Source organism: Myxine glutinosa, chromosome 10 (genome assembly GCF_964187855.1).
Source record: "Myxine glutinosa chromosome 10, kmMyxGlut1.1, whole genome shotgun sequence".
Classification (NCBI taxonomy): Eukaryota; Metazoa; Chordata; class Myxini; order Myxiniformes; family Myxinidae; genus Myxine; species Myxine glutinosa.
This window is the reverse complement of record NC_136270.1, coordinates 95254490-95278480: the sequence shown is the minus strand read 5'-3', so window position 1 is coordinate 95278480 and position 23991 is coordinate 95254490. Positions and strand designations below refer to the sequence as shown.

The following is a 23991-nucleotide window of genomic DNA, read 5'->3' as shown; positions in this document are numbered from 1 at the left end:
GGAAGAAGAAATGCGGGCAAGGGGGTTAACAAGGAGAGATGCAGAAAATAGGGCAAAATGGAGAAGATTGTCATGGGGACCGCAAGGCTAACCCCCGCTCTAGCAGGGAAAATGGCCTTTAAAATGCATGTTGTTGTTGTCATATCCGGTGGAACCGTGGTTAGTGGGCAGAGACAATGTTCACAGATGAGTCACGCTTCTCGCTCCAGTTCAATGATGGCCGGGCTCGTGTTTATCGTTGTCAAGGAGAGAGATTTGCTTATCTCAACATTGCTCAACATCTACCATTTGGAGGAGGAAGTGTGATGGTGTGGGCAGGGATATCCATGAACCACAGAACCCCTCTGTACGTCGTCAACGGAAATTTGACTGGTCAGCGTTATCTCAACGAGATTGTTCAACCTCTGGTAATTCCACTTCTGCAGCGGATTGGACCAGGAGCTTGGTTCCAGGACGACAACGCAAGACCTCATCGTGCCAGGGTGGTGACTGACTTCCTGCAGCAGCAGAACGTTCAGCACATGGATTGGCCTGCATATTCACCCGACTTGTCACCCATTCAGCATGCGTGGGATGAACTAGGGCGGCGAGTTCGATCACATCACGTCCCTGCCGGCAACCCCCGGCAACTGGCTCAGCGATTAGTCGCAGAATGGCAAGCGATCCCTCAACGTTATTTCCAAAGCCTGATGAACAGCATGCGCCAACGTTGTCAAGAATGTGTGAATGCGAACGGTGGCTACACCAGTTACTGAAGCTTCTGCGACTTGTGTCAACATCATTTTGGGGGGTGCATGACTTTTTTTAATCAGGGTAATAAACTAGTGTCGAATCAAAAGTTTTGGTTTTGTGTTTTCTGTTCTTGAGCCATCAAAGAATTATTTTGTCATTAGTCGTCACCATTTTAGCTCGTTAGCGTTGTATATTTATATGCACAAATATTTTTGACCCTTAACTTCTTTTGAGTAGTATATATTGAAAGGGTATAAAGTGTATATATTATATATATATATATATATATATATATATATATATATATATATATATATATATATGTATATATGTATATATAGTTTAGATTGTGTGGCACCCATATAATTTACAGTGTTGGTTAAAAATATAGAACACCCCAAGGGCTCTGAGAGGTGGGGCGGAAGATGGGCCCAAACGGACAGATAAAACGGATAAAGACCCCCATACTGATGTTGACAAACGAGAACGGATTGTGGATGCAAGTCTGGTAAGGTGTCAGTGTGACGTGAGTTCGGATCCATCAGAGGGTTGAGGATCCATCAGGCCAGGAAAGGGTGTGGGAGTGATCGTGTGGGAGATGTATGTCTACGGGGTGATGGTGTGCATGTGGAGGCAGGGCAGGTTCGAGAGAAGTGTGGGTGTGGACGTGAGTTTGAGTTGGTGAGAGGATTGCATATCCCTCAGAGCCGAATGGGGTGTGCGCGTAAGGTGGGTGAGGAAGAGGTACAGCAACGCAGTGCCTTTGAAAAGGGGACACGTAAGACGGCCGGGAGAAACAGCCAGGTAGCAAGCCACAGTGTTGTATGTCCTGGGGTTGTACTTCAGCAGGGAAAGGATGTGAGGTGGAGAGTGAAATGGCCAGGTATGGGAGAAAGGGAAGTATGGGAGAGAATGGATGGAGTGATGTGTGGGGCGCTTCATAGGTTGAAAGGAAGGGTGGAAGATAGATTGAGAAAGATGAATGAGATTGTGTTTGAGTATGCATGTGTCACGTTTGGAGTGAAAGAGTGTGTCGAGAGGGGTGAGAAGGAGGCATGTTTGAGCAGGAGGCAGAGGGAGATCCATGAGTTGAGAATGGAGTTGAGGAGTTTGAATGGAATATGGAAGAGGGCTGTGGAAGGGGAGAGGAATGGGCTTGAGGTGTTGATGAAGCAGGTGAGGATGAGGTTGGTGAAGTTAGAGAGTGGAAAGGATAAAGAGGCGAAGAAAGGAGAGGCAGAGGAAGAGAAAGAGGTTCTTTGAGAAGCCTTTTCAGTTTATGAAGGATCTGTTGTAGCCGTCTCGATTTGGTATACTGAAGGTACCAAAGGAAGAGTTGGAAGGTCACCTGCATGCCACGTACGCAGACACAAGGAGGAACGAAGTGGTGGAGGACATCGAAGGATTGGTGAGACCGACAGCCAGGTGTTCCATTTGATTTGTCAGAGCCAAAGATGTCTGAGATTGAGGCAGTTTTGAGGAAGGCACGGGCGGCATCGGCTCCAGGGCCAAGTGGAGTGCCATACAAGGTGTTTAAGAGTTGTGTAGGCATCAAGCAGTATCTGTGGAAGGCTCTGAAGGTGGTATGGAGGCAAGGAGTGGTGCCCAGTCAATGGACTAGGGCGGAATGAGTTTATATTCCAAAGCAGAAGGAGGCTGTGACACTGGAGCAGTTTAGACCAATATCATTGCTCGATGTATACACAAAGAATTAAGTTAAGCACCCCCCCCCGTTTTTTTACAACCTCGCACATTACAAGTTTGTTGTCGTCAAAACAGTGTAATATACCCATGATATTGCTATATTTTCTGGAGAAGTGATATTATGGTCACATAAAAACATAACAATGATGCCGTTTTCAATATTTTATTCTGAATAATTGAAGGTGAAATTTTTTGGGAATTTTAGGCATATTTTCACCTCAATTTAAGTATGGAGCTATAGGTCCATCACGGACAGTGTGGATGACGTTTATGTTTTCTAACGTACAGTCATTGTTCTGAGAAGACCTCTAGCGATCTTTGCGTCAATAACGTGTGTAGGACCCACGTGATCGGATCACTGACTCAACCAATCACTTTTTTACACTTTGATCACTCAATTTCATCAATGGATAATTGCTAATGTCATACCAATCATTATTTGATCTCACATACCTTAGAATATATGCCAATGTATACATATACACAAAGAATATATATTAGGGGGTGCTTACCTTAATTCGTTGTGTAGGGGTGCTTAACTTAATTCTTTGTGTATAGATGGGAAGATATTGATGAGCATCTTTCCGGCACGCCTCTCAGGCTTCATCAGAGGGAATGGTTTTGTGGATGGTTCTATGCAGAAGGCAGGAATACGAGGATCACCAGGATGCATTGAACACTCGGCAATGGTCTGGCAAGTGTTACAGGAGGCAAAGAGGCAAAGGAAGGATGTGGCAGTGGTATGGCTGGATTTGGAGAATGCATATGGGTCAGTGCCGCATGCCTTGATCAGGTATGCCATGGATTTCTTTTGGGTGCCGCGGAGATTTAGGGATTTTTTGATGGCATATTACGATCAGTTTGGATGCGGTTTGCGACACAGTCCTATGTAACAGAGTGGCAGAAGTTGGAAGTGGGGATCCCGATGGGATGTACCATCTCCCCGAATTTGTTTGTGCTGGTTATGGAGTTGTTGATACATGCGGTGAGTGGACATGGGAAAGAAGTGGAGCTAGCCCCTGGTCAGAGGTTGCCAGCAATGTTTGCTTTCATGGATGACCTGACAGTTGTCCAACAGTCTGCTGATGCAGCAGCAGAGGTACTGGGACGACTGGAAAGTTTGATGCGGTGGGCAAGAATGGGATTTAAAGCAAGAAAGTCGAGTGTGGTAGTGAGACGAGGAGTGGTGGATAACATGCACAAGTTTGAGCTGGGAGGGGAGGTGGTTCCATCATTGGTAGAGGCCCCTGTGAAGCGTTTGGGAAGATGGTATACAGTGGAGTTGAATGATGTGGGAAGAGTGGAGGAGGTCAGAAACAAGCTTTTGAGAGGTTTGAAGAGGATTGATGGATGTGGTTTGCCAGGTAAGTTGAAGGTATGGTATTTGAAGTTTGGGTTGATGCCACGAGTATTGTGGCCATTGATGATGTATGATATTGCAATTGGGCATGTAGAGAGGATGGAGGTTGTGGTGAGTGGGTTTGTGAGGAGGTGGTTGGGAGTGCCACGCTGTTTGACGAACATTGCCTTTTATGGTCAGGGTGGAAAACTCCAGTTTCCCTTGTCATCATTAACCGAGGAGTTTAAGGTGGTGAGGGTGCGGGAGTTCATGATGTTGCGGGATTCAAGTGATGCAGTGGTAAAGCATGCTCTCCCAGAGAAGACGGGAAGTCGGAAGTGGAATGCAAGAGCAGAGGTGAACGAGATGGAGGAGCGGTTGCAACAGGAGGAGGTCATGGGGATGGTACAGCATGGGAAGCATGGCTTGGGGTGGATGGAGCATGAGCGATGGGGAAAGGCATGTGTGAAAGAGAGGAGGAAGATGGTTGAGAGGGAGGTGAGAAGAAAGGAAGAGGAGGGGAGATATGTGAAAGCAGTCGGTCAGGCACAGCAAGGTGCTTGGACTTAGTGGGAAGGTGTGCGGGTGAGGATATTGAAGTGGCAAGAGATTTGGAGGATGGAGCCAATATTGTTGAATTTCCTGTTGCGGGCAACGTATGATGTGCTTCCGTCACCAGTAAACCTGAGATTGTGGGGGTTGTTGCAGGAGGAGAGATGTTATTTGTGTGGAGGTGTGGGAACGGTGCAGCATGCGCTGAGTGCATGCTCAGTAGCATTGGCATCAGGAAGATACAGATGGCGACATGATCAGGTGCTGGCGGTGGTGGTGCAGAAGGTGCAACAAGAGGTGCTGAGATAGAGAGAGAGAAGAGTGGAGAAGGAGACTGATGGGGGAGAGGTGTGGTTTGTCAAAGAGGGCCAAGTGGTAAGAGGTGGAAAGAGGAGGAGGTGGAAAGCAAGAGGGCTGTCAGAGTGTCAGATGCTTGTGATTGGCAGGTGGTGTCAGACCTAAAGCCACAATTGGTATTCCCAAAGGAGATCTGTGACAAGGTTGCGGCCTGACATTGTCATTTGGTCAAGTGCAACAAGACAGGTCATCTTAGGGGAGTTGTCGGTACCTTGGGAAGAGAACATGGAGGAGGTGCACGAGAGGAAGAGAGGAAAGTACAGTGAGCTGGAGGCAGAGTGCCGGGAGAAGGGTTGGCGAGTTTCGTGTCAGCCATTTGAGGTGGGGTGTAGAGGGTATATTGGCAATTCCTTTTCTGCATTTCTTGCTAGGCTGGGAGTGTGTGGGACAGAAAGAAGGAGGATGTGTGACAAGGTGGCCCAGGTTGCCTTGAAAGGCTCATTTTGGATATGGAGGAAGTTTATGGAGGCACGTCGAACGGTGTAGGTTGGTTGTGTGTGGTTTTTTTTTGGGGGGTTTTTTTGTTACCATTATTATTTCTTATTTTGTGTGTATGAGTGAGTGGGTGAGGGTGTGTGTTTTTGCATGAATTAATTTTTGCATGAGTGTGTGTTTTTGTGTGTTGAGTGGTGTATGATGTAAGGGTCGGTGGTTGGTTGGTTGGTGTGTGTGTATTGTGTGTTTGGGTGTGTATGAATGATCTGGTGTGTTTTGTAGGTGAGTGGTGAAGGGTATAAAGGTGGGTGTTTGAGTGTTCCACCATGTTTGTTTGGTGCTGTGGATTCTGGATGTGGAGGTGTTGTTGTTGTTGTTCGCACTGGCTGGGGGTGGGGGTATGTACGCAACCAGGTGCAGTTGCTGCATGTGGATGTGCCCCTGCTGGCCCACATTAGCTGACCGTATCGAGGTTGAAGAGCCGAAACGGGATGATGCTGAGGACCTCGACTGAGGACCCGGTCAGTGCGGCACACTTGTGACCAGGTGTGTTTTGAACTTTGTATATATTGTTACAGATCGCGGACAGATGTTATATTGACCGAGCGGTGGTGTATTACCGCGACCTGACAGGATCCCCGACTCACCCGATTCCACCCAAACGTTGGCCGGATCGCACCGCAGCTGCTCAATGAGGGAAAAGACAAAAACGACGAATGCAAAGAGGAAAACGAAGGCAAAGAAAGGTTTGGAAATACTACTGAATTTATTGACTATTTACACACAAGCAAAAAGAAAGCAGTCACGTTTATTTACAAGCACATAAGACGCAGGTGACACAGGGAAAATACTAGCTTATACAGACTTAATTAACCCAGGACAGAACAAACAGAACAACTCACGTACACAAGAAGGATGGAAAGGCAGGAGGTGGATGGCTGGAGGGAGAGGGAGGTCCAAGGGGGTCCCGCAGCACAACCGGCGCGTATAGCAGCCGCCGTTCAGGCCCCACGCTGCTGTTTTGGCTGCTGTGGCCTCCGCTGCCTTCCCAGGACTTGTCTGACGCGTCTGGTCCAAACCCTCAACTCTTTCTTGGTTCACTCACTCCTCACCACCGACTCCTCACCGCAACCAACGCAACCACTGACCGCCACCACCGACTCCTCACCGCAACCAACTGACCACCGACTCCACTGACTGACTCTTCACGACTCTCTCTCTTGGGGACCAACTCACTTGCTTCCTGCGTGCGCGCCTTTATAACGCCTCCGGCGATTAAGCCGCCGGCCTTTTGGACACGCCCATCGGGGTGCTCACCTCGGCCCTGGTTGGTCGCGCGACCCTCTGGCTCCGCCCTTGATGACGACGGGCGGGCACGCCTTTCTTCTCCGACGAGAGCACAGGTTCAATGGCGGTTATTGGAGGGGAGGTAATTCGGCAATCGAGGCCCGGCAATGACGGAAGGGGGTGTAAAAGGAAATGGAGATTTTGGGGATGGGAAGGAAAGGGGATCTATTCTCTTTCACTGGTGCAATGGAGTACTTCAATTAATGGGAGACACAGCCTTACTCTAAAACACAGAATAAGAGATAACTATCAACAGGGGTATTCTATTACTTGGCTGATGTGTATGCTTGTGGACTAATTATGGGATGCCCTTTCACCTTTACACAGCTCCGGAGGTAGGGGGGCGCAGAATAAACAATAGTAATAATAGTACAGCACACAATCAAAAAATATACAGTCCTCATCTCCGCAACAATATATATATATATATATATATATATATATATATATATATATATATATATATATATATATATATATATATATAATTTTAAAGGAGAAACTATGGAATTAAGGTGGAATTTGTTTTGAAAGCAATTAATTAGACGTATTGGCCGATGTATATTCCAAGTTTGTTAGTTTCAATGTTTAGCCTTTGAGACATGAGCACGAACACAAACATTTTGGACGGACGGACTGGACTCTGACATCAACGTGGATTTGAGGGTTTTCTTAATAAAACTCAAGAATGCGGAAACAGACGTTGCTGAAATTTGGACCATATTACCTCGACATACAAAGCATTTACTTCTGAAATTTGCAGCCGATTTCGTCCAGTAGAATCTGAGAAAAGAATTTTCAGTCCCTATGTTAAAGCTGCATACAGAGAAACCATCACATGTAAATGGAGGGAGGCGAGGTTGTGCTTTGCGCCTCCCTTGATTCGTGGCCTGTGGATTTTTTTGCTACTTGGTCCATTTGCAGAGCAGCCAAAGCATGCTATGCAGGTTTTTTTTTAGTCCAATGAGTCGCATTCCAGTTGGACATGCACATGTGTGGATGGATACTTTGGCTCGGTTTCGCCGTCACTTTGGACAAGTACTCTTCATCGCAAGTACATAAATTAAAGACAAAGGTAAAACTAGGAACTTTTATGTTTGTCTGAATGCTTGGGGGTCTATTTCCATGGCCGCAATACCTTATCGTTGTGTTCTTGTAAGGTCACCACATCTCAAGGAGGACATATAGCTGCCAGAGACATGGTGCAACATGGGGTTACGACATGGATTCCAGTCTGTGTTAGACTCAGCTATGCGGAGCAGCTGAAAGCAACAGGATTTTATACATTAGAAGGAGATTCTGACCAAGATAATTGAGATGTTTGGGATAATGAAGGATGATTTTTTTTTTTCAAGAAACTGAACAGATTTTAATGAAGCACATTCAAAAGGAGAGTAATTTTAAAAAAAATTGCATGGAATTGCCCTCAGGTGACAAACTGAAATGGAATTCATTTTCAATACACATGGGATTATTATTCTGTGATGAAAGGTGGAGGCAGTTACCAAATAAATGTCAAGCGTGCTGGCATGATCTTCCAGTTGGCTTCATGTTCAGCTACAGATTTTATTCTTGCATTACATTAATTTTTATTTTTCACTCCATTGGATATAACATATGGATGGCATTGGCAAGCTCGCAATCAACCAGTCTCAGCATCCTGACATGTTCCTCCTTCAGACGTACCTCGAAAAGAGCAGCCATCGCCTCTGGGCCTTCATTGCCTTATTCTTCATCTATTTATTCATCCTTGTAGAAAACCTGACTCTGATCGGCCTCATTGTCTTGGAAAAGCAACTGCACCAACCCGTCTACATCTTTCTGTCCAATCTGGCGATGATCGACATTGTCGGCATCTCGGCGACAGTCCCTCGTGTCCTGTACAGCCTGGTCGTCACAAACAAGATATCGTTTCCCATCTGTGTGGCTCAGGTGTTCTTCCTTCATTTTTACGGAACTACACAAATTTACCTGTTTGCTTTAATGTCCATCGATCGCTACATCGCCATCCGTTGCCCGCTCCGTTACAATGTTCTCATGACAAACAGCAGAACGCACAAGGTAAATGTTCTTATGATGTCCTCTGTAATGTTGATGGTTTTGGGGTTTGTTATTCTTTTGCTTCGGTTAAAGTTTTGTGAGCAAAAACTGTTGCCAAACTCCTTCTGTAGTCACGTCGGTTTGTTCAAACTCGCTTGTGACGACACAACATTTAATAACGTCTACGGGACCGTCGTTACGCTATTAAACACAGGTGTGTCCCTCGTCGTCATTGCATGGAGTTATGTTTGCATCCTATGGGCCTGTCTGCGGCAGAGACAACGTTCTGATGGAGTGAACAAAGCCGTGCACACCTGTGTGACGCATTTCATATCGCTCTTGGTATTTTTCATGCCTGTTTTATGCTATATCATCTTCCTTCGCAACCAAAAAAGTTACCCGATCTCCAATTACCTGCGAGCTATTTTTGACTTGATGCTTTACACGATACCATCGTTTTGTAACCCTCTGATCTATGGACTTCGGACGATGGAGATCCGTCGGTTGTTCATTAAACATATTGGGAAATGGCTTTTAGATCGGAAATAATTTGAAACTATTTTTCCTTAAAATTATCCCAAACATTAAAGTCACATGTCAATGTTTTTTTGTTTTTTTAAAATAAAAATAAAAATTTCTGCAATCGATTGAAATCAGATTATTTTCATCAATTGTTTAACCACAAAAATAATATAAAAGTATATAAAAGGATATCAAAGGATATCAAAGGATATCAAAGGATAAAGATCAAGCAAACATAACACCTAAACACAGGACAGATACAAATTAAGTGAAACAGTAGTATGGACTTGTTTCCTCCATTAATAAGCTCATTCTTTAACATGAGTAAGTCATGCTAGTTCTTGCAAGCAAATAATCTTTGGAAGCCTGAGCAAAATATAAACAAAGATTAGATGGTTTTAATCCCATGCCATCGTTCCATCACGGAAGGTGGACGCAGGTTGTATATAGACCCATTCGTGACATGGATTTCTCAAAAATGAATGGACAGATTCGGAAGAAACTTCAGGGACAGGTTGTGTTTTCGAAAAAAAAAATGATTTAATTGAAAAAAAAAAATTTTTGGGAAAAAATAAAATAAAAAAAGGATGAGAATATCAGGCCCATCAGTGGGGGTACAAAACAAAATGTTCATCGTAGTGGGGATTTGCACTCTACCAAGTGCCGTTCTAGTTTTGCTTCTTTTCATCACCGAGAGCAGAAAATACGTACATCAATACACGTACCTATGGATAGAATGAGGTCAAAAGACTGAGTAATGAAGGTATGCTTTCTGCACCTGAACAATTTCAGCAACAACAAATAAATCTCAAAAGACCTGTGACAAGGTCATCTAACTCAAATTAATATATACAGCATTTCATTTACTTAAAATTGGATTGTGAGGTAAAGGAAATGCTTCAAGAACTACTCAAACTTGCTCTGGTGGGTTTCCTGATGTGAATGGCATTGTGAATTTTTGTTAGTTTTCCTCTACAATTGGCCTCGGTGAACGCAGCATGTTGAAGCAGGTAAGGAAGTAACACCATTTAACTGTGGGACAAGAGCGTTTGAATGGGCTCACCTTGCATAATACCAACTGTAACATTGCACGAAAGATAGATTTCTCAATAATTAGTGCATTTGCACAGAGGGCCAGAAAAACATTTAAATTAGAACGGCACTCCTTCGAGCACAGAGCTGGGATGGATAGTTTAGGTTTGTATCCCACGGATAAGCCACATCTACATCTGGACTTTGCCAAAAATCGAATAGAGTTCTTGTCTCCTCTCCAACCCATCAACCAAGTCGTCATAAACCATTTACAGCTTAAAGATATCGTGCTATCACTTTTGATCGTGCTATCACACATATCTCAAGTGGTGAAAAACAACAAAAAAATATACTGTATATACATTCTACTCACCAGATCCTAATATTCAACAAAATCAATTCGTTCTCGTCACACACCCAACCTGTCCAGAACTTGAGATACCCTGCTCAGAGACCAAAGAGACCATAAACATGGGTGAAAACATCCATCCACCTTTGGTGGCACAGGTAATAAAGACCTGTAATGTGTAGTTATTTTGCAGTTTTCAGGTTGCTATCACTGGAAGGGCTGGCAGGATAGACCATATGTATACGCACGCACGTCAACACGCTGTCCAGTCTGCATTCGAATATCCTGGTGTTTTTGCAGACTGATTCAATGTGTGTGCTGTTCCTCAAATGGACGTTAAACTCGGCATCCCACGTGCCGGCATTAGTCGGTGGACATTAACGATCCCAGTGTCCCACGCAAAGAGCAAGTGAGCTATTGCCGGCATCATGGCACAATTCCAAAATTCCTGCCCTACATACCGCTGGGAAGGCAATCCCAAACTACCCAATATAACCCTTGCCAAAAAACTGCTTCACGAACACCTATGCTCTGTAACAGCATATGGTACATCAGAAACTTTCAGATGAAAATCAATTTTAGAAAGTTGATCTTGGGCTGATGTATGACCTTTTCCCCTCCAAAAATATCGATTTTCATTGATGCGATATGCAATTCTCACTCGATGTTAATTGGATGAAAAATTACGATTTTAGAATTTTGACCTTGAGTTGACCTTTGACCTCAAAATTAATATGCTTCTAAGTTGGGACTATCTCTACAACTTGATTAGGTATCGTGAATATCGGTGTTGAATTGCCACCTGAAGGCCATTGACAAGTACGAGTAAACACAATAACGGAGTCGACCAATATATTGTTGTGGATATGAGGACTGTATATTTTTTGGATTGTGTGCTGTACTATTGTGATTATTGTTTATTCTGTGCCTCCTGCCTCCGGAGCTGTGTAAAGACCAAAAGGGCGTCCCATAGTCCACAAGCATACACGTCAGCCAAGTAATAGAATATACCTGTTGATAGTTATCTCTTATTCTGTGTATTAGTGTAAGGCTGTGTCTTCCATTAATTGAAATACTCCATTGCACCAGTGAAAGAGAATAGATTCCCTTTCCTTCCCATCCCCAAAACCTCCATTTCCATATTACATCCCCTCTCGTCACCGCTGAGCCCTCGATTGCCCATATTACCTCCGATCCAATTGCCGCCATTGACCACGAGGCAGGGTTGGGGGAAGGAAGGCGTTTCCCCACCTCGTCAGAGAGGGGAGGAGTAAACCAGCCCCGCTCGACCAACCATGAGCCAGGGGTTTGGCTACAGAGGGCGGAGGAAGAGCGGTCGGGGAGGTTCGCAAAGGTTGAGGGGCGGGGGCCTATATAACCCAAGGCAGGGCGTGTCCAAGAGAGAGATGCGTTTTTACAGAGTCGAGCTTGGAAGCAGAAACGGAGATGCACTTTTGAGCCGAGACAAGGAGGGTCACAAAGAGCTGAGTTGGTCGTCAGTGGTTGCGTTCAGTGATTGCGTTGAGGGGTTGCGTTGGAGACGGAGTGGTTGGACCAAACAAAAGAAGAGAGGAGAGAACCCGTCACGCCAGACCCCCCACCAGCGCGTCGGCTCTGACCGTGATCCGACCCGTGATCCGACCCGTGACCCGACCCGTGATCCGACCCGTGATCCCACGCACACGACAGGATCGGAGGCATCAGCGGCCGTCGAGGTCCCGCCCGACGTCCCGTGCAGGATCAAGCTCCAGCCAGCTCCGTGCCGTCCTCCCCCTCCAGCCACGCACCGCCTTCCAGCCAATCCACTCTGCAATTCCCCGTGTGAGTCGTCTTTGTTTGTTTTGTCCTGGGTAGTTAATTAAGTCTGTATAAGCTAGTATTTTCCCTGTGTCACCTGCGTCTTATGTGCTTGTAAATAAACTTGATTGCTCCTTTTTGCTTGTGTGTGTAAATAATAAACCCCATTACTCGTCTGTACGTCTTCTCGTTTTAATTCCTTTTCCTCTTACATTGCGTCGCTTTTGTCTTTTCCCTCATTGAGCAGCTAGGGTGCGATACGGCCAAAGTCTGGGTGAATCGGGTGAGTTTTGTTAGGTCGCGGTCTTACACCACCGCTCGGTCTATAACATCTAACCGCGATCTATAACAATTGGTGTCTGGGAGTGAGATTCGAGGCCCGACCAAATTTTTTTTAAAAAAAACGAATAGAGGAAAAAAAAAAAAAAAATTTGGTCAAAATTTGGAGCGGCCGAAATTTGTTTTGTTTTACAAAACCTGAATTTTGAAATCGCGCCATGGCTGTTCAAGGCGACGGGATGCCGGTGGGAGAGATAGACGGGGTAGAATCGACCCAGGACTTAGGAAAAAAAATGGTGGAGGAGAGTAAAGAAGGTGTGGTTGAGGGTGTATCAGGTGCACAAAATGGCGTCCTCACGCATGTGGGTGTAGCGGCACCAAATTTTGCCGCGCCCTTTGTACCAACGGTGGAAGACATGCAATTAATTATGGCTGAAATGGAGGCCCTTTTGGACAGGAACAGGGAGCGATTGTTAAACCAAATGGAAGCTGACAGTGAGCGATTGTTAAACCAAATGGAAGCTGACAGTGAGCGATTGTTAAACAAATTGGGAAACCAAATGGAAGCAATAACGAACAAATTGGGAAACCAAATTGAAGAAATAACGAACGGAATGAGGGCCGATAGGGAGGAAGGGGAGCAGAGGGACAGAGACCGCAAGTTGGGCGAAAGGGTCCCAGGGGTGCACGAGGAGGTAACGCGAGTCGAAAAGCGCTGGTTGAGCGAAGCGGAGGAAAGCACGGGTACAATGACGGGGGTAGAAATCGCGACCCGGGGCTTGGAAAAGCCGGCGACCGATGAGGTAGAGGGAATTTTATTAAAGCCAACGGTCGTCGAGGTGAGTACAGAAAAAGCGGAAGTGGGCATTGAAATTGAAGAGATGATGGAGGTAGCCCGGGAATTGCAGGGAGAAATGGATAATGTACAAAGTCTGTGTTCAAATCATGATGAGATGCTCACTAACCAAATAAAAAGTTTGCAGGTGGCAGAGGAGGTGCGACGAGGTACGGAGGTGAGTGGCAATGTACATGATGTGAGGGGAGATTCAGTCGGCTTGGGGATTGGTTTGGATCCGGGTGTTCGTGAAAGGCCGTTGGTGAGGTGTGTGACAGGACAGGTGTGCAAAAAAAGAGGTGTGCGAGAATGTCCGACCATGGGGTGTGTGAGGAAAAAGTGCACGCCGAGGAGTGAGTGTGCCGTCAAGAGTGAGTTGGTCGAAGCGCGTGTGCGAGGGAGCACAGGGAAGCGCGGTGTGGTGAGTGTTACGGAGGAAGTAACGAAAAAGTGTGCGCGGGAGGATGCGCGAGAAAGGTGTGTAACGGACGGGTGCATGGGGAAAGCGCATGCTGTCAAGAGTAAGGGAGAATGCATGCCTGTGGTGAGTGTTACGGAGGAAGTAACGAAGAAGTGTGCGCGGGAGGATGCGCGAGAAAGGTGTGTAACAGACGGGTGCATGGGGAAAGCGCATGCTGTCAAGAGTAAGGGAGAATGCATGCCTGTGGTGAGTGTTACGGAGGAAGTAACGAAGAAGTGTGCGCGGGAGGATGCGCGAGAAAGGTGTGTAACGGACGGGTGCATGGGGAAAGCGCATGCTGTCAAGAGTAAGGGTGAGTGCGCGACCGAGAGTGGAGGTGAGAGTAGTGAGAGTGAAACGGAGCGTGAGTTGGTGGTGGCAGGTGAGCGAGGATGTACACCTGGAATAGAAGGATGCACACCTGGAATGGTAGAGCGTGAGTGGGAATGCACGCTGGAATTGGTAGTGAGACACGTGGTTGGGTGTGCGGGTGAGAGCACACCTGTGATTGTCACAAAGGAGGTGACCGAGACAGGGGCGCGAAGAGGTGTATTAGTGAGGTGTGCGAGCGACGAATGTGTGCCAAGGTGTTCGGTGGTCAGGTGTGTGACCAAGTCGGTGAGCGGAATGAGTGTACCGAGGTGTGTAAGGAAAGGTACGAGGAGAATGGGAACGGCTGCATGTACGAGCACGAAAGGGGTAGCGTATGCATGTAAGCCTGCAGGTGAAGCGTCGACGATAACCGGGTTAAAGGTTAGAACGACTTATAGCCGGCTCGGGCCCTCGGTGCGTGCCGGGCTTCGCGTGCCGCGAGAACCGGCGGGGATCCGAACCACGGCGGTTTCGAAAGAACCGCCGTGCGCGATCCACGCTGGGCCTCGCGTGGAACGGCCGCGTCCGGGCTCCACTGGGCGGAGTGGGCAGCCCGATAGGAAGGGTCGTCATGGCGACCACTTTCTATTGAGACGTGCCGGCAGGTCGAGATCGGGACATTGGATGGCTCCACGCCGAGGTGGTGCATGGGATCTCGGCCCGGGTAAGCCTCCGCCCCTGCCCCGAATGCGGGACGCATCCAGCCGCCAGCACAAAATAATCCGCGTTCAGTGCTCGGCTGTACGAAGCCGGGCTGTAGATGTGAATTGGCGCACCGAGAGGATGTAATAAGTAGACGGGTGATGGTGATAGTGATAGTGATTTAAAACGAAATTTAGAAAAGTGAATGGAATTGGCAGTAAATGGAAAATGTTTGAATTGTTGGATTTGGACGAGCGAAATTGGTAGTGAGAGACCCCCGATGTGGTGGGACGGCAAATCCACCATCCCTCACAGGTGGGGGCAAAGGAGCAATAGTTTATGGGGTGGCTATGACAACCGAGCCAGGGAGGGCTTGGATAATTGTAGGGATCTAGCGAAGATGACATTAGGTAACGTTAAGTTTAGTTAGTGACTGATACCTGTAGTGGGGACGCAGGTAGATTAGTGTGGATGATAATGACGTGGGAGCGCAATAGTTTAAAGGGACGACTGGGAAGCGCAAGTTTCAGAGGGGAGTAGTTAGCTGAGATGATGCCGTGTGTGTGAGGATTGAACAGGTGAGAATGGAACAGGTGTGATTGCACAGGTGTGCAACTGAACAGGTGAATGGAGCAGTGTATGAGGGAGTAGTGGTGATTGCGTGTTGTGTTGACCAAATGGTCCAGGAAGAGGAGGAGGGTGCAGGTGGCACCAGGTAGGATTGCACAGGTGTGCAACGACAGGTAAATGAAAGACAGATGTATGGAATAAATGGTATGGAGGATTGGAATGGATGGTCGTGGAGTGAGAATGGGGGAAATTGTGGAGTGGAGTGGATGGTGCGAAGGTGTGAATGGGGGAAGAGTGGACCCCCATCACGGATACCCGGGGCGGGTAGTGTAAGAGTTAGGTAGAGGGTACAGGTAAATTGTGGTTGGATATTGGCATCTGTGGTGCGGTTGGAAGAATGATGTTTGGATGGGTGTATTAGTGTTGTGGAAATGGCTGGGCGTGTAGCCTGTTAGTGTGTGTAGTTGGTTTGGGCACTCCACCACTGTAAGGATGTCGGCCAGGTGAGGCCGCAGGTGGGCTCTGGGAGCCGGTAGTAGTTGTGTGAATGGGGCCCGAGGATCCGGAGGACGGACCCGGGTAGCCCAGTGCCAGAGGGCACCATGGGGTGACAGAGCCAGGAGAGGGGCTGCCCCCAGTTAGATAGGTTAGGGTGAGGAGCAGGTAAGCTCGGAGGCAACTGCAGTGGTGGAGGTGTGCAGGTGGGTAGACCCACTGGGAGAGGTACACGCCACAGCCCAGAAATTGTGCGAGGGCACCGGGAGATGAATCGGGGGAGTGAGACCCCAAATTGAAAAGCACCACAGTTTGGCCAATGGGAATTGGTTTTTAGAACCCATAGTGTAAGAGGGCCAATGGTTTGGCAGGGAAAGACCCCGGGTAGTGTAAAGTGTGTTAAAGTCATTTAGAGGATAGTTAGGATGAAGGATCTCCTCGCACCATCTGCATCCACTCACCTGAGGTGACAGGTACTCCACACCATGCCATGTTTAATTATTTTTACTGTGCAAATGTTTGGAATGTGAGACGCATCATGACGTGGGTGTGACATTGTGCGTAATTCCATCTCTTCCTCCTTATGAGGATTGATGATGAATTGATGATGGCAAATTTTTGAAGTAGAGGGATTGTGGTGACGAATTTGGTATAGGGGAAATATGGGGAAGACGTGACAGTAGTGACGAATTGGTAATGTGTAGATTTTGTACATATGGGGTAAGGGCAAGGGTAGGCTAGGTGACAGGGGGGTGACGTACGGTAGGGACGAGCTTTCTCACTTCGCCCTCCGTACGCATTTTGCCTTGCATTGCCTTATTGACGTGTACCCTTGTGACCTTACCCCTCGCTCAATTGTCTTTCTTTTGTCTCCCACATGACCTGTGCGCCGTTGGGCGCCGAGGGGAGCGTGCGTGGGTCGGCCATTGTGCGCCCGAAATTCCCAGAACCAGCTGTCTGCATCGATGCACCACATTATGGACCACATGTCTGTGGCCGAGCACCACCTATGGACCCCATGGGTTGGGGCATGGCCCCTCTGCTGGAACCGGCCATGAGGGCCCGAAATCTTGCTGGCGGACCTTGGCCACAGGGCACCGATGCCCCACAGGTGAACCACACTAGTCGGCCCTGTGGGCCATAAATAAAATAAATAAGAAGGACACATTGGGCACACTTTATTGAAAATAGGCCGCCAGTAAGCAAAGCAAAATGAAAATGACAACATCTGGAAGACAAATAATAATCACCAGCAGAGGGAGCCGAAGAGCAAGAGACACCTGCAGGGTTAGGGGTTGTTGAATTTATTTTATTGATGAACAGTGGTGACTGCACTGATTGGTGCTTGAGGGTGTGTTGGTGCGTTATAGGTGCTTTCATGGTGCATTGATGCAGAGCAGACTGTCTCCCCCCCAGAAAGAACAATTACAGGTCCTGGGTTAGTTTTGTAAATAAAAATAGCGTCAGTGTAAATAATGCTCCCCACCGTCAGTGTTTAGTTTGAAGACCATTCCGCAATTCGGTTAACTGTGGGCGTAAGTCTGTTAGGTAGGGTGCAATGGAGCAGCGGGACACATTTATTTATGTTTTAAAACTGTCGCACTCAGGGTCAGGTTAAAAGTAGAGGGAACTACACCTACGTGTCACACTAAATAAAAGTTGTAGGCCCGGGACGTGCCTAAGAGGAGGAGGGTGCAGTGTTGTGGATATGAGGACTGTATATTTTTTGGATTGTGTGCTGTACTATTGTGATTATTGTTTATTCTGTGCCTCCTGCCTCCGGAGCTGTGTAAAGACCAAAAGGGCGTCCCATAGTCCACAAGCATACACGTCAGCCAAGTAATAGAATATACCTGTTGATAGTTATCTCTTATTCTGTGTATTAGTGTAAGGCTGTGTCTTCCATTAATTGAAATACTCCATTGCACCAGTGAAAGAGAATAGATTCCCTTTCCTTCCCATCCCCAAAACCTCCATTTCCATATTACATCCCCTCTCGTCACCGCTGAGCCCTCGATTGCCCATATTACCTCCGATCCAATTGCCGCCATTGACCACGAGGCAGGGTTGGGGGAAGGAAGGCGTTTCCCCACCTCGTCAGAGAGGGGAGGAGTAAACCAGCCCCGCTCGACCAACCATGAGCCAGGGGTTTGGCTACAGAGGGCGGAGGAAGAGCGGTCGGGGAGGTTCGCAAAGGTTGAGGGGCGGGGGCCTATATAACCCAAGGCAGGGCGTGTCCAAGAGAGAGATGCGTTTTTACAGAGTCGAGCTTGGAAGCAGAAACGGAGATGCACTTTTGAGCCGAGACAAGGAGGGTCACAAAGAGCTGAGTTGGTCGTCAGTGGTTGCGTTCAGTGGTTGCGTTCAGTGATTGCGTTGAGGGGTTGCGTTGGAGACGGAGTGGTTGGACCAAACAAAAGAAGAGAGGAGAGAACCCGTCACGCCAGACCCCCCACCAGCGCGTCGGCTCTGACCGTGATCCGACCCGTGATCCGACCCGTGATCCCACGCACACGACAGGATCGGAGGCATCAGCGGCCGTCGAGGTCCCGCCCGACGTCCCGTGCAGGATCAAGCTCCAGCCAGCTCCGTGCCGTCCTCCCCCTCCAGCCACGCACCGCCTTCCAGCCAATCCACTCTGCAATTCCCCGTGTGAGTCGTCTTTGTTTGTTTTGTCCTGGGTAGTTAATTAAGTCTGTATAAGCTAGTATTTTCCCTGTGTCACCTGCGTCTTATGTGCTTGTAAATAAACTTGATTGCTCCTTTTTGCTTGTGTGTGTAAATAATAAACCCCATTACTCGTCTGTACGTCTTCTCGTTTTAATTCCTTTTCCTCTTACATTGCGTCGCTTTTGTCTTTTCCCTCATTGAGCAGCTAGGGTGCGATACGGCCAAAGTCTGGGTGAATCGGGTGAGTTTTGTTAGGTCGCGGTCTTACACCACCGCTCGGTCTATAACATCTAACCGCGATCTATAACAATATTATACTTGCAAGTCTGATTTTGCAAGTAATAATCACTCGAAAAATTGTCTTTTCATTGTAAATTGCACAAATAATTTATAATCTCAACATACTCAATCTTCTCATGCAATTCCTTATGTTGACAGAGTTCAATTAAAATAAGAAATTAAACAAATGCAAATCAATCATTAGAGATGTAAACAACATATTGGAATAAATATTTTACGTAAATACTATATAATTTTTGATAATATCGATGTGCAAGTATGACACAGGTGATTATTAATCTTACTATAATTCACCAAATGCCTGTCTGTTCCAAGGTACCACAAAAACGGCTGAACCGATCGCAACGAAATTTTGGGTGGGTAACCCTGGGACCCCCTAGAGTAAAATAGGCTTTATTGTTTTTTTTAAGGCTAACCCCCGCTCTAGAATAGAAAATGGCCTGAAAATGCCTGTTGTGTTTTTCCAATTTTTCCAAATTTCCAGTTTTTCCAAACACGATGGAATAATATTTACTGATATGAACAGTGATGTGGCTTTATTGAAATTCTACAAATACTGTTTAGATTTTGATGTGATATGATTTGACGGATGTTTATATAAATCAGTTTGAAATAAATAAATAAAAACCTTCAATTTCTGATATTTTGCCTTTTCATTTGGGCCCCCCAATTGAAGCCCCACCCTTAGGGCGGGTACCGGTGCTCGTATGAGATAATGTGACAAATCGAATTGACTGGTAACAACTTTAGATCGGCAGAGGAACATATGTTTCACTTGGTGATGGTCATTAAACATATCCTGTCTGGTTCAGAAATGGGTTCTTTACACGACAGATGATAATTGGTACAGGTCACCAACAGTTAGGACATGTACATTTCCAAGAAATATCTCCAGATGCACATTTAATTTTACCAAGCAGTCTGTGAATATTCAACAACATGTCTCAGCTAATCTGAGCTAACCAGATTAAAATCAACAGATGTAGTTACATTTCATCAATTATGATCAGGTGAAGGTTTTTCAGTGTAGAATGTAGAGTACTTGGTTTCAGATGAGTATACACATGAGTATATGAGATTATATTATCAGGTCAACTTGGTGGTCAAGACCACAGCATCATGGTCTGAATAATATATGTCATGGACATCAACTCTCATATCTATCATTTCTGTTGAAGTAGACATGATCTAACAGAGATCCACCACCTGTTGTTGATTGTGTAATATGTTGTGTGAATCCATACTTGTTCATAAGTACTAGAAGTTGCAAATTTGATTGAGAGTAAAAGTTTTCATTGAAGTCATCCAGAACAATGGTTGGGGCATGCAATGGCATCAATATTAGACAGTTTTTCCAAACAGCTTCGCAATTTTTTTCCTACTGTTAGATGGTTTTCTATAGATAACCAACTACAGGTGTTGATTTTGCAGTTTCCAAGACTTCAACTTTTGATTCCAAACCAAAAACATAACTGTAGTTCCTTTGGTTCAAAACAGGAAGAGGCACATACGTGTACACCATGTTTCTCTTGATGTTCACTCAACACATCCTGTCTGAATGGAGCATCGTCATTTATAGGTTACTAGCAGAAGTACCCGGCATTGCCGGGCGGGGGAGGGGAGGGGGAGGGGAGGGCAACGGGGGGAGAGCGAGCCCCTTGGTAAAGCGAGCGATTTTGTTTTTTCATAGCGTCATAGCGTCATAGCGTTTCATAGCGTCATAGCGTCATATCGTTCATAATTACCCTTGATTTTTTTTTCCATAGCGTCATAGCGTTCATAGCGTCATATCGTTCATAGCGTCATATCGTTCATAGCGTTCATAGCGTCATATCGTTCATAGCGTCATATCGTTCATAGCGTTTCATAGCGTCATATCGTTCATAGCGTTTCATAGCTATCCTGACAAAAATCCTGACAAATCCTGCACTTTTACGATGTCTCTCCAAAAAGACCGACTGGAAAACCCTCCCATCCACTTTATGAATAATCCTCTCCAAGAAGTTCTGTCACTCAAGCTTTTGGGTCTCACTATCTGCCATGATCTTTCCTGGGAAAACCACATTTCAAATCTGGCCTCCAAAGCCAGTCGCTGACTGGGCATCCTCCGTCATGCGAAGTCCTTCCTTGGCACACCTGAGCTCCTCACCACATACAAGGCTTTCATCCGCAGCTCAATGGAATACTGCTCTCCCCTCTGGGCTGGTGCTCCTGCCTCACACCTAGCTCGTCTTCACGCTGTTGAAACCAAAGCATTCAGAATCATTGGAATCTCCCGCGATGAAGCTAACTCCAAGGGCCTCTCACTCACTCACCGCAGGCAGGTTGGTGATCTTTCCGTCTTCTACCGACTCCTCTCTGGCCTTACCCCCCCAGCTCTCTCTGGGCTCTGTCCCACAAATATTCCTACAGGTCGCACAAGATCTGCCTGCAACCCTCTTATGGTCAAACTGCCAAAATCAAGACTCTCTGCTCACCTTCACTCCTTCATTCCTCTTTTCTCCCGCCTCTGGAACAAACTCCCTCACTCTCTTCAATCCCACTCCACCCTCCAGGTCTTTAAAACAGCTGTTCACCACCATCTCTTATCTTCCCCCATCCAAAACCTTGATCTTTTCTACCCCCGCTAATTTCACCCCAATTCCACTTTTTTGAAATACCAACTTCTGTCCTGGAAGTCCTTGGTGTCCTTGTGTTTTATACTTCTCCCTCCCCCCCCCCCCCCCCCCTTCCCATGCCTCCTCCCCCCAAGCCCTCTCCCTTCCACACATCTCCCTGCTCTCAAATGTTGTGTTTGTGTGCTTCCCCTTCCCTCCCCATCTTGTTTTCCGCTCCCTCTTTTTATATATTTTGTTTGTCTGGTTGATTTGTTTGTGAAATAAATGTTAGCTCTTTCACGAGCCTCGATTCAGTATACCAAAAAAAAAAAAAAAAATGCGTCATAGCGTCATAGCGTTCATAGCGTTTCATAGCGATTTATTTTTTCATAGCGTTATAGTGTCATAGCGTCATCACGTGATCGCTCTGAGCGAATCAGCGCCCACCTGCTCTGATTCCGTTGATTCCGTGCGCTGAAATGTGCTGAGGTAAATATGAATAAAAAATATGGATCGTCAAATATTTTGAGTTCGGCCATGTTCGTCCCAGGCTCAATGGCCATGTCTTTGCCAAATATCAAGCACGTAAGCCTCTCCATTTAGGAGTCTATCGGTAACATTACACACACACACAAACTGTGTTTTATATATATAGACTAGCAGAAGTACCCGGCATTGCCGGGCGGGGGAGGGGAGGGGGAGGGGGAAGGGGAGGGAAGGGGGAGGGAAGGGGGAGGGGGAGGGGAGGGGGAAGGGGGAGGGGGGAGGGGAGGGGGGAAGGGGAGGGGAGGGGGAGGGGGGAAGGGGAGGGGAGGGGAGGGGGAGGGGGGAAGGGGAGGGGAGGGGGGAAGGGGAGGGGAGGGGGGAAGGGGAGGGGAGGGGAGGGGGGGGAGGGGGAGGGGGAGGGGGAGGGGGAAGGGGAGGGGGAAGGGGAGGGGAGGGTAAGGGGGAAGGGGAGGGGAACGGGGTGAGAGCGAGCCCCTTGGTAAAGCGAGCGATTTTTTTTTTTCATAGCGTCATTGCGTTCATAGCGTTCATAGCGTTTCATAGCGTGTCATAGCGTGTCATAGCGTGTCATATCGTTCCATAATTACCCTTGATTTTTTTTTCATAGCTTCATAGCATCATATCGTTCATAGCGTCATAGCGATTTTTTTTTCATAGCGTCATAGCGTTCATAGCGTCCATAGCGTCATATCGTTCATAGCGTCACATCGTTCATAGCGTCATAGCATCATATCGTTCATAGCGTCATTTTTGACTGTTTGGTTTTTTTTAACTGTTTAAAGTGTCAAAGTTTAAAGCGTCAAAAACAACTGTCTTGTTTTTTTAACCTCAGAAGAGATATCAACATTTACCTCAGCGAATGTCAATCGCGGTGTCAGTATTTGATGAACTTATAAAGACTTAGGTGAGTTATAAGTGTGACAAGCATGTGCACGGGATTCTTACCAGAAGAACGAGTGGTCGCATTCGCTTGTACGACTTAAAACGAGCCAGTTTTGTTTTGACGTTTGGGCCAGTTTTACATGCTGTATCCCTAAGGAATGAAACGAACGTTTTGCCTGGCTTACAATGTTATTTGAAGTCACATGCCTCAAAATACACACTTATATAGAATTGAACGCTGAATCCGAAAATGTAAATGAAATTGCCTTGTTTTTTTCAACATTATATTCTAAATGTCTTGTCTTGTCTCGTCACTGAACTACTCCCTCAAACTTTTGTGAATTCGTACTATTCCAACTTGACCCACGGCGGGAATATGCACTCTACTGAGTGGCGTTCTAGTTATTTCATGCAACTCATGGAGCTTCAACTCATTTTTCCATATTGACCCATTCAATCTTGCCATAGCATCTTTAACTGGTTCAAATATGGGTCTTTGCGTGACAGGTCATAATTGGTACAGGTCACCAACAGCTAGGACTGAAATATTTCCAAAGAATATTCAGGCAGCTCCAAACAGCGCAGTGAGCACATGGACCAGGCAGCTCCAAACAGTGCGGTGAGTACATGGACCAGGCAGCTCCGAACAGCATGGTGAGCTCATGAATCGGGCAGCTCCGAACAGCGCGGTGAGCACATGGACCGGGCAGTTCCGAAAAGCGCGGTGAGCACAGGGACCAGGTAGCTCTGAACAGCACAGTGAGCACATGGACCAGGCAGCTACGAACAGCGCGGTGAGCACATGGACCAGGCAGCTCCAAATAGTGCGGTGAGCACATGGACCAGGCTCTGAACAGCACAGTGAGCACATGGACCAGGCAGCTACGAACAGCGCAGTGAGCACATGGACCAGGTAGCACCAAACAGCGCAGTGAGCACATGGACCAGGCAGCTCCAAATAGTGCGGTGAGCACATGGACCAGGCAGCTCCAAACAGCACAGTGAGCACATGGATCAGGCAGCTCCGAACAGCGCGGCGAGCACGTGGACCAGGCAGCTCCGAACAGTGCGGTGAGCACATGGACCAGGCAGCTCCGAACAGCGCAGCCAGCACGTGGACTAGGCAGCTCCGAACAGCGCGGTGAGCACATGGACCAGGCAGCTCCGAACAGCGCG

The 23991-nt window shown here is 47.0% G+C and overlaps 1 protein-coding gene across 1 annotated transcript; it reads left to right on the top strand.

The window, feature by feature from the left end:
• Positions 1–3603: 3603 nt before the first annotated feature.
• On the top strand, positions 3604–23292 carry LOC137433411 (putative olfactory receptor 52L2). The gene is made up of 3 exons (XM_078785216.1): positions 3604–4051; positions 8147–8848; positions 23284–23292. The coding sequence occupies exons 1-3, from the start codon at positions 3632–3634 to the stop codon at positions 23290–23292; spliced, it is 1131 nt and encodes a 376-aa protein (XP_078641342.1). The 5' UTR covers positions 3604–3631.
• Positions 23293–23991: the final 699 nt, after the last annotated feature.